Source organism: Danio rerio, chromosome 9 (assembly GCF_052040795.2).
Source record: "Danio rerio strain M-AB ecotype USA chromosome 9, GRCz13ab, whole genome shotgun sequence".
Classification (NCBI taxonomy): domain Eukaryota; kingdom Metazoa; phylum Chordata; class Actinopteri; order Cypriniformes; family Danionidae; genus Danio; species Danio rerio.
In genome coordinates, this window is record NC_141029.1 from 47525745 (window position 1) to 47537500 (window position 11756).

At 33.0% G+C, this 11756-nt stretch overlaps 1 protein-coding gene across 2 annotated transcripts in view; it reads right to left on the bottom strand.

Annotated features, from left to right (window-relative positions):
- Positions 1-141: 141 nt before the first annotated feature.
- Positions 142-11756, bottom strand: part of agr1 (anterior gradient 1) — an 11932-nt gene continuing 317 nt past the window's right edge. Inside the window, exons 1-8 of one of the 2 annotated variants that reach the window (XM_087266014.1) lie at positions 11204-11756; positions 10074-11089; positions 9906-9969; positions 9761-9813; positions 6663-6739; positions 6498-6561; positions 659-742; positions 142-431 (exon numbers count right to left, since the gene is read on the bottom strand). The exon at positions 11204-11756 is cut by the window's right edge and continues 286 nt beyond it. In XM_087266014.1, coding sequence (XP_087122140.1) covers positions 364-431; positions 659-742; positions 6498-6561; positions 6663-6739; positions 9761-9813; positions 9906-9969; positions 10074-10170 — 507 coding nt within the window. In that variant the 5' untranslated portion in view covers positions 10171-11089; positions 11204-11756 and the 3' untranslated portion in view covers positions 142-363. The remainder of the gene's footprint in view (positions 432-658; positions 743-6497; positions 6562-6662; positions 6740-9760; positions 9814-9905; positions 9970-10073; positions 11090-11203) is intronic. The other variant, NM_001099232.2, reaches the window with a different exon arrangement.

Below are 11756 nucleotides of genomic sequence, written 5' to 3' on the forward strand. Positions count from 1 at the left end.
AATAAAGCCCGCCTTCTAGTACAGGAGCCAATCATCGATCACTATAGACTGATGATAATCCAGGGGAGGGGCTCGGAGCAGGCGTGAGATTCTGCATAATTTGTTTTATTCGAAAGTTTAGAAATGAAACTAAAGAGACAGTTGTTGTTTATTTTTTTTAATGATTCCTAATATGAAATTCAATCGCACGTTTGGCAAGCAATTTTGGAGAATTTGATGTTTCCCCATTCAGGCAGAATGCCCAAGAGACATTTCAAAGATGGCCGCTGAGAGAAATGACTTGCTTTAAAGGGACATTGCTAACGCAACCTTGTTGTAAAGTGTTACCAAGTTACGAATTGCCATGAAATGTGCAATGATTGATTACAGATCATCATGTTCCTCGTGTTCCTCCTTGAGCAGGATCTTGGCTTTTATCATGTTCTCTGCCACTGCAATAAAAAAATAAAACACACATAATTAATGCATGCTTGACTAACGAATGACTATAGTAAATCAAATATTAATGATTAACATTACACATTTGGAATCATTAAAAAAAAGTAAAACACAGACACCAAAAAACAGCCTAGTTCTGCTTTTGGGAGCTTCATAGGGTCTGAAACTGTAGAGCTGCTGCCTCTCAGTGGACCTCATTAGACAGCAAAAACACACTCACAGAAGTCTATGTCGTCCGGCTCGTATGTGTACATTCGGTTGGCGTATTTTCCAACGATATCAGCTCGCACAGTCAGTGTGGGATCTGGAAGGAGGAGAACAGAGTGAATGACACAAAAGCAAACTATAGTCAGCCTAAAATCCTAAGTATACATATTTACAAATGCTGCACGATTTTGGGAAAATATGTGATATGCTGTATTGTTGTTAAAGGAGAGGTCCATTACGAAATCATATTTGAAACTCTAGTTGATGCGTAATGTAGCTGTGTGAACATAAACAACATCTCTGAATGTAAGACGCTCGAAGTTCAATGCAAAGGGAGACATTGGTTTTTACAGAGTTAGCTTAGCGAAGCCTACAGAAAAACAAAGTTTGGGGACTATAAAAAAATACATCCGGGTTAGTGACATCACAAACGCTTCAGGTTACGCATATTCAATACGCACAGCATAGGGGCGTGGCCAGAGGCGCTGTAATGTAATAGCAGAGAAAGCATTATGAGCTTCTTCTCTTTCTGTATTTGGCCTGTATTTAGACACGACACAAGGAGAATGAGACACAAGTGCTTACAGTTTAATTTTAATTATGTTCCAGTGAATTATAATGTTTATATATATGTATATATAAATTATACTTTATATATTATTTTTATATTTTATATATTATTTTTTTATACTTATACTTATACTTATACCTACTTATACCTCTTCACCTCTGTGTATTACTCTGCCCACATACAGTATTAAATATAATATAAATATAAATATTACTGTTGTTAGACAACAAAATGTACTTTTGAGGCTTTTTAGTCGAGAATGTAGTTGTTTAGATTGCAACTATGCAGTTTATTTGTAAAAATAGTGCCTATTTTAAAATATTTACAATTTCTGAGAGCTCGTCGGCGTTGTCTCTCCACAAGATAGCACCAGAACCGCATATTAAGCCCTTGCTCAGTGTGTTCTCTTGGGCGCGAATAAAAAGCTGAAAAACGGAAGCCTCATGGTTTTTGAGGTGGACCGGATAGAGTCAATAAGAAGTTACAAAGAAGCTGGATTCAACATCGTCCCTCCTTATCGCAAACACAACAGCAGTCTGGAAAGTTAGTGATTGCTCTGTTTTTTTTCTAGATTAATTATTGTGATATTGTAGCGGTCACTTAATGTTTGATATGCATTGTGTATAAATGTCCCCTTTAAGAGAATTATTTCTGTGGTTGTTTTACCTTTTAGATGTAAGCACACATGTATGGGAGCTCAGTTCAGTTCAGCGAGCTCTGATAAGAAGTGTGTGATGGTCCCGCTACCGCAGTATCATTCTTTTATTTCAGTAATGTAACATTTTATTTTGCGAAGGATGTTTGGGTGTATTTTTATTTTCCTTTTGCCTACTCATTGTCGTTGACTGGCCTGCGGTGCTGATATACAGACATAGCACACTGCTACTCGTGTGATATTGCTCATATATATATATATATATATATATATATATATATATATATATATATATATATATATATATATATATATATATATATATATATATATATATATAATTTGAAAAAGGTTGAAATATACAGTATATATGTGAAAAAATAAAAAAAAACTAATTAACCATTAACCCCCTTTAGGCAATTTGTTTTCTGATACACTACAGAACAAACCATCATTAGACAATAACTTGCCTAATTACCCTAACCTGCCTATTTTTTAAAATTATTATTATTTTTTTTTTTACCATATGGACTTAATTGAAAACAATAGAAACAAATGACACTAGAGAGCTACTCTGCACGTTTAAAAAATGACACCAGTGGGTCACGAGCAAACAATAAGTCAAGAGATTCCCACAGGCGAATATGTAAGAAAACTAAAGATATATGTACAAGTGGAAAGTTTTGTGCATGTGCGATAAAAATATACTACACCTGCTCTAGCATTACAGACACCTAAAACAGTGGGACACTCAGATGTTTAATGTAAATGTGTCAATATAGTTTTAGATGTTGCTGTAGTTGGCTTATTCCTTCTTGGGATTACTCTAATACATAAAATAAGTATGCTGACCAAAGTTCTGGGAGAAGTGTAGTAAAGCTATCTAGCAGTGATGTTATCTCATCATCTTTCTAGAATCTTAACCCAAATTACTGTGAGACTTCATACTAGCTACAACAAACGGCATGATGACCCCCTGGAGATAACCCAACTGGATTGGTTGGATCACAGCTATGAGTTGCTGTAGGCAATTTTTCACACCCTTTCAGATGCAAATACTTAAGTAATACTTACTTAAAATAAGCTGAATAACCACAATTCTTGAGATTTTTTTTCGGACAGCCTATTTGTTTTGTGTTCAATTCATCAAAATTTAAGTTAATTGATTTGTGTTGGGATAACATGAATGAATTGAGTGTTACAGTGCACAAACAAATCGGTAAAGTTAACTTAATTGTTTTTACAAATCTAAGTGGATTGAACAAAACAATTAAGTTGTCCTATAAACTCAAGAATTGTGTTGATTCAGCTGCTCACTTTAAATAAGTATTTTAAACAAGCAGCACTTGATTATGTATACAAAGGTTATGCTCAGAATATGGATGTATGTCAATGCATGAGGCCATTTTTAACACTTTCCCTGCAGTTTCAAAACGTTTAACATAATTTAGTGCATTCCATTCATACTCCGACAGAATTTTTCATAATCTAATAGACGTTAAATGGATAGTTCACTCACTTTGTGAGTTTCTCTCTTCTGTTAAACACAATAAAAGATATTTTCAAGAATGTTAAAAACCTAAAACCATTAGCTTCTATAGTATTTGTTTTTCCTACTATGGAAGTCAATGGTGCAAATTTAAATACTTCAAACTTCAACTATATATATATATATATATATATATATATATATATATATATATATATATATATATATATATATATATATATATATATATGTGTGTGTGTGTGTGTGTTTGTGTATATATATATATATATATATATATATATATATATATATATATATATATATATATATATATATATATGTACCTACATTTTTTTTAGGTCTTACTTAACAAGTTGAAGTAATTTATTTGAGTGAATGCATAATTTTCTTTCAGTGTGCATAATTATAGTTCAAACCCTGGTAAAAGCAACTGACAGACTGCGAAGAAAAGCCTTGAGCTACTTCTCTGCTAATTAGTAGGTGGAAAACAGTTTGTGACAAACAAAGAATGTCTGAATTTACAACCTTGTGTAGCCTTTCAGGTGCACGTCCGTCTAATACTATGACGTCATAGAAAAATGGTATGTTTGAATGCTTTTAAGGTTCTCAGTAGCAAAGTATCACAAGTTCCTTCGCACCAGAGAATCCATTTGTTCTACTAGTACAAAATGCAGATGCTAAAGTTCTTACCAGGTCTAGAAAATATGATCATATCACCCCAATTTTATCCTCCTTACACTGCCCGCCTGTTAAGTTTCGTATTGATTTTAAAATATTGCTTCTTACCTATAAAGCTTTAAATAATCTAGCTCCTGTTTATCTAACCAACTTTCTGTCTCGCTACAATCCAACTTGCTCTTTAAGATCTCAAAACTCAGGGCTTTTAATAGTACCTAGAATAGCAAAGTCGAGTAAAGGAGGTCGAGCCATCTTATTTATGACTCCTAAACTCTGGAATAGCCTTCCTGATAATGTCCAGGGCTCAGACACACTCTCTCAGTTCAAAACTAGATTAAAAACCTTTCTTTTTAGTAAAGCATACACTCAATGCATCACATAGTGGTAAGATAATTGCTCTCCATTCATCTCATTTATATACAATATAAACAGCAGCTACACTAATTATTCTCTTAATTCTATATTTCCACCTGGGGATACTACCCCAGAGATGCAGTGCCACTGATGCGATCCAAGACCAGTGAAGAGATGATCCCAAGGTTTCCACAGTCCCGAACCAGGCAGTACCCTGTGCAGCTCCTGTAATGGTCATGGGGGAATAGAGAACATGCGTCTGATTCCTGTGAGACTCCAGGGACAGACGAGTCTACGTTGACGTCCAGCGTTCTCCAGCCTCCGGCGCTTAGGCTGCAGTTCTGCACAAGATGTTTGGCCATAGGAGAAATGGTCATGGCCCAACTGAGCCTGGTTTCTCTCAAGGTTTTTTTAATTCTTCACTTTCGCCAAATGTTGAAGTTTTCTCCTCACCGCTGTCGCCACTGGCTTGCATAGTTCGGGACTTATAGAGCTGCGCATCGATGGATTTGCTACTCAGTGTTTGGACTCTCAGCAGTGATTATTAAACCACTTTGAACTAAACTGAACTGAACTTAAACTCTGACAACTGAACTGACACTGTTTCAACTCAATATAATCTTCTATGTGAAGCTGCTTTTACACAATCTCCATTGGAAAAGCGCTTCAGAAATAAAAAATTTATTGATTTGAATTTGTAAATGAAAGAAATAATTACCATTTTGAAAATAAACATAATCAGATTGTACATAGAAGAATCGGCTACTCAAGACTCATAGATATATACACTAGATGTCGCCTGGCCTATTGTTGTCTATTGGACGGAATGCGTCAATAGCGCCGCCATCTTGCTACAGGGTAGCGCTCCTTTAAAATGAATGCGGGACCAAGGTACAGTGGAGGACTGTGGCCATCCAAAGCCAGAGATATACACATATACACATATATCTATGATTGGGAGTTTTCCTGGATGTTAGTATGTAATTTTTTTTTCTAATTACGAAAATTATAATTTTACATCACTTTTCTACATTGACGGATCAGTGACCGCACGGGCATTCCTGACAAAAAGCTTGTGTTTGTGTGTACAAAAATTTACTATTCACCCTCCCTGTGAAATTTGATCTAATCATGTCCTGAAACACAGCTCCTCTCCTGCTTTCACTTCTCATACTGACGGAGGGAGCGACTCGTTTGTGAATGAATCCCTCGAATGACTCTTTCACTAACGTTAGCCGATAATAATACAAGTTTCTGGCAGCGCAGTATCTCGTTGTCATATTTCTTTTGCATTGTTTGCTGATTTTATTCAACAAAACTAGCATAAGCCGAGTATTTAGTGCGAGTTGGAGCTGCTTTGCCTTATGGTGAATGCAGTAAGTGACTGTTATCATCAATAACGTTACCTGATTAGCACAAAAGTTCAGAACATACAAAAACAGAAAACAAACTTAATCTTACCTATGAAATGTTCTGCCTTTGTGCTTTGATTTCTTTGTTTGCTCGTTTCTACACCTGTATACAGCGCTAAGTCCCGCATCTTCACGTAATAACACTGTCTTGACTAGTGCGGTTGAATGACATTTGTCCTGGGAGCACTGTAGCAATGTGGCGGCGCTATTGACGCATGCTCATGGTCCCTATATGCGATATCTAGTGTATATATCTATGCTCAAGACTTACACACTCATATGTATTGATAAAGGAAGAAAAACCTATTTGTGACTTGTGTAAGAAAATGCTGACAATAAAACATATTTTAATAGAATGTGTATTTTTAAATGATTTAAGAAAATGTTTTTATTCAGGAAATATTTTACGGGAAATTTTAGAATATTTATCATTATTAAACTAAAAGATTGTATTTGACTCTTCTGTGTTTTTGTTATTTGTATGTTTGTACTGATATGTACTGATATGATTGCATGGTATATCTTGTATATTTAGTTTTGTCATGAATATAGCCAAAGCTCCTGATATGGCATTAAACTTAAATAAATAAATCCTCCGTACCAGAGACTTAGGTATTTGTAACCAGATCAATTATAAAAATGTAGTATTTAATCAAAAGCGTAAAAACTTACCAACAAACATGATCCTGGGAACGTAGAAGCCATCTGGGGCCAAGTGGGTATCGGTGGTCTCATGCTGAAATTCACAATCACAAAACTCTTGTGAATATCTGTGCTGTTTTAGACACATATTTCTTGTTAAAGTCTGCTGAAAGTATGACAATAGTTCTACTTTACCACTAAATTGAGCATGATGAATTCTGATTTGGCCATCCGTTGAATTGACTGATGTTCAGAAAATGCCTTTTTCAGAGCTACAAATAGAGTATTGGAGGAAATAAATCAATTGAAGTGCAACAGAACTTTCTATATAATACAGACACGTTACTCTTTACTCTCAGGAATGAAAACGCAAAAGCTACACTTTCGTACCTTATTAAACCCATATTTTAGCACTTTTAAAGTAGATTTTAGCACTTGAAGTACACAAATTAGCAGATGGTGTGGCACAGTGGCTCAGTGGTTAGCACTGTTGCCTCACAGCAAGAAGGTTGCTGGTTTGCGCCCCAGCTGAGTCAGTTGACATTACTGTGTGGAGTTTGCATGTTCTCCCCGTGTTCATGAAGGTGTTCACTCTGGGTGCTTTATTTTAACAGTTTTGACAGTCTGCTTGTAATCTGTTGATATTGCTCCTTCAACAGACATTTAACTGACTAGAAGAAACTCTGCAAGTACATGTCAACTTGCGCTAACCCTAACCCCAACCTAACAATCTGAAACTGAAAATAGTCTTATATATCTTTCACGGTAAGATTTTAGTGGCTGAACAACACTTCTGTGAAGATATAACCCATTTGTAATAACAACATCCAACGTTACATCAGCTTTGCGTGAAGTTAAAATAGTTTTAAAACAAAACATTAACTGTCTAAGAGAAATCCTTCAGCTATGGTGTCATCCTTTCTCCAGCGTGCAAAGGTAACTCCAATATTCATTCAGGTTTTTAAAAAGTTTTGAATAAATTATAATCATTTTATTTCATTGTATTTATTTGTTCGAAACCCTAGTTTGAAAGCCCCTGCTTTAAGTAGAGTTAACAAAAGTTTGCTCACTAAATAAATAAAAAAAACGAACTTTTGTTAACTCTACTTAAAGCAGGTGCTTTCAAACTAGGGTTTCGAACAAATAAATACAATGAATTTAAGTAGAGTCTACCTGCTTTAAGTAGCGTTAACAAAAGTTTGCTCACTAAATAAATGAAATAATAATATTTTGACATATTGATATATAATATGACAAAAAATGAAACCATTTTAAAATAATATATTGCACGTACAATATTAATTTGTCACAATATACATCACAGTTTTAACTTTTGGAGTAATTGAGGTTTTGGTGGCACCTTAAAGAGATAGTTCACCCAATAATAAAAATGTTACCACAATATACTCACCCTCACTAGTTTGAACACTAAAGAAGGTAAACTTTTACCCACTGACTTGCATAGAAGGAAAAACAAATACTGCACAAGTCAGTGGTTACAGGTTTCCAGCATTTTTCAAAATATCTTCTTTTGCGCTTCACAAAAGAAATAAACTGATTAGGGTTTAAAACAAGTAAAAGGTGAGTAAATTATGACATAATGTTCATTTTTTGAAAACTATCCCTCTAAACATTGGAAACCATGATTTAAGGGCCCGTGAAGTGCTTTGAAATGTGCATTTTTATTCCATGTTTAATGTTCTCTCAACTGAAAAACAAAGAAAGGGTGGGACCTAGTGTAGCTCCTCCTCATTTTAAAAAACAGCCAATAGTGTTTTGTTTTATCACCACTCTGCCAAAGAGAGTGGTTGAGCTCAAGCGCATCAAATGAACAACACATAAGAAGCCTTTGAAGGGACAGGACATGTTGGATACTATAGAGGGAATTAGATTGGTTATGTTTTTGAGGAACTGAAGTATGAGATGACGTGAATAAAACTGTTGATCCATTTAGGCGGAAGTGACAAACTACAAGCTTTACATGTTGATATCAATTTTATATCCTCTAAACGTGAATTTTGTCACTGTTTTGGAGCACACTAGCTCATGGATATCTTAAAAGTGAACAATACAGATACTAACATCTATATGTGAAACCTATATGCAGTATATATGCACATATATGATAATATATACACTGCATACAGTTAAAGTCAGAATTATTAGCCCTTTGCTTTTTTTTTTTCTTTTTTTTTTATTATTTCCCAGATGATGTTTAACAGAGCAAGGAAATTTTCACAGTATGTCTGATAATATTTTTTTTTTTCTGGAGAAAGTCTCATTTGTTTTATTTCGGTTACAATAAAAGCAGTTTTAGTTTTTAAAAACCATTTTAAAGTCATAATTATTAGCCCCTTTAAGCTGTATTTTTTTTAGAAATCTACAGAACAAACCATTGTTACACAATAACGTGTCTAATTACCCTAACCTGCCTAGTTAACCAAATTAACCTAGTTAAGCCTTTAAATGTCACTTTAAGCTGTATAGAAGTGTCTTGAGAAATGTCTAATAAAATATTATGTACTGTCATCATGGGAAAGATAAAATAAATCAGTTATTACAAATGAGTTATTAAAATTATTATGTTTAGAAATGTGTTTAAAAAAAAATCCTCTCTGTTTAACAGAAATTGTGAAAAAAATAAACAGGGGGGCTAAAAATTCTGACTTCAACTGTATATGCGTATATATGCCACATATAGGCAAAATTGAGGTGCACATATGTGCATATACAGGCCATATAGGCTTCCTGTTTTGCTTCTTTATTTCCACATATAAGCCCTATATGTCCATACAAAATATGTCTCCAGTATAGCTCTTATTCAACTTTGGCAACTGTCATACAAGATGCCTAGCTCATATTTTCTATTATTAAGGCAATAAAAAAAAATCCAAAAAACTTATGTACTGTATGTGCGAACACTTGAAATTGCTATCACATGTAATTGGCATGTTATTGAATTTAACAATGGCAAATAAGAACTTATATGAACATATATGTTTTAATGTAGGTTTTGATATATGTACATATAATATGGGAAAACGGCCAATTGTATAAATGTCACATATATTAAAAACCTATATCAAAACCTACATTAAAACATATATTGTCTTATTTTTGTTTCAAAAAATATGTTTACAGCACAAAGAAATGTATTTTTTATATCATTGCAGACCAATTCTATTTGATTTAGAATGGGATTGACTGGCTGAATGAATGAATGAATGAATGATGAATGAATGAATGAATGAATGATGAATGAATGAATGAATGATGAATGAATTAATACAAACCAATACTGTGCGGACAATCCTCCAAATGATGAATGATCATCAGAGGCTTCTTACTGTGATTAAACAGATACAGTGTGATATTAAAATCTAAATATACATTACAAACAGTTCAAATTTAGCAATAAAGTGATTCATCTTTAAATACCTTTTGGCTGCTTTAGCCAGTCCCTCCTCATACGTCTGAGCCCAAGAAATGTCATCGCCCCAACCTAAAACAAGCCATTTTTTGTGTGTTTAAGTCATTCAATGATCAGTTTGCTATATTTTAGGTCAAATTAAACATCTTTGGGGCTATTTGCGAATTTGCTGATACCTCTTGAGAGAGTTTGGACTGTCTTTTTTTTCCTTTGAGTGGAGACATCACAGAAGACAAGGCATAGTAGAAGTATACAGAGCGGCCAGTGCTGCATGATTAAAACGTGTACTCTGTGTTCTGAGAAAAAGAAGGAAAAGGAAAGTCAAACGTGATTAATACACTGATCATTTGACTGTTATTAAGGTTGGGTCCACCTACTGACGTTGCATGACATACTCTAAAGAGATGACAAGAGCTGCTCAACTGGACAAACGTGCTTCTGAGACTTTGTTCTGACAGCAGCGAGTAACAAATGAATCAAAATAATGGTTTTATGGTTTAACTTGACAAAGCAAGTTTACCTACAAATAATTTACAAATGCATGGTCCAATATGAACTGCTTTTGCAAATTAATACTTTTGTCATTCATATTTTAATTTTAACTACAATTTTAGCTACAGTTTTGGATTATATAACATTGTATAGATCAAATGTGGATGAATTTGAAGTAAAATATTGCAAATTAATACTTTTTTCCATCATATTCTAATTTTAACCACAATTTTAGCTACCGTTTTGAACTATATAACATTGTACAGATCAAATGGGGACGAATTTGAAGTAAATACTGCAAATTAAAACTTTTTTCATTCATATTCTAGTTTTAACTATACAGTTTAAGCTACAATTTTGGATTATATAACATTGTATAGATCAAATGTTGATAAACTTGTATTAAAATATTGCAAATCAATAATTTTTTCCATCATTTTCTAATTTGAACTACAATTTTAGCTACCAATTTGAACTACATAACATTGTATAGATCAAGTGCTGATGAATTTGAAGTAAAATATTGCAAATTAAAACTTTGTAATTCATATTCTAATTTTAACTACATTTTAAGCTGCTATTTTTAATTATATAACATTGTATAGATCAAATGTTGACGAATTTGAAGTAAAATATTGCAAATTAATACTTTTTCCAATTATATTCTAATTTTAACTACAATTTTAGCTACAGTTTTGAACTATATTACATTGTATAGATCAAATGTGGACAAATTTGAATAAAATATTTCAAATAAAATTTTTTTTTCATTCATATTCTAGTTTTAACTACAATTTTAGCAACCGTTTTGAACTATATAACATTGTATAGATCAAATGTTGTTAAATTTGTAGTAAAATACTGCAAATCAATAATTTTTTCCATCATATTCTAATTTTAGCTACAGTTTTAGCTACCGATTTGAACTATATAACATTGTATAGATCAAGTGTTGATGATTTTGAAGTAAAATATTGCAAATTAAAACTTTTGTCATTCATATTCTAATTTAACTACAATTTTAGCAACAATTTTGAATTATACAACATCAACTGTTGACAAATTTGAAGGACAATTTTGATTTATATAATATTCTATAGATTAAATGTTGACGAATTTGAAGTAGAATATTGCAAAATTAAACTGTTTTCATTTATATTTTAATTTTAAGTACAGTTTTAGCTACAATTTGGATTTATATAACATTGTGTAGAATAAACGTTAACGAATTTAAAGTAAAATGCAAAAATATAAGGTTTAGAATGCTACAGCAAACAAATGTTAATCATATAACAAAAGTTAGATTCAGATACATTAGATTCCATAGCATACAACATGTGTATGTACAGTAAGTGTAAGTCTATGCA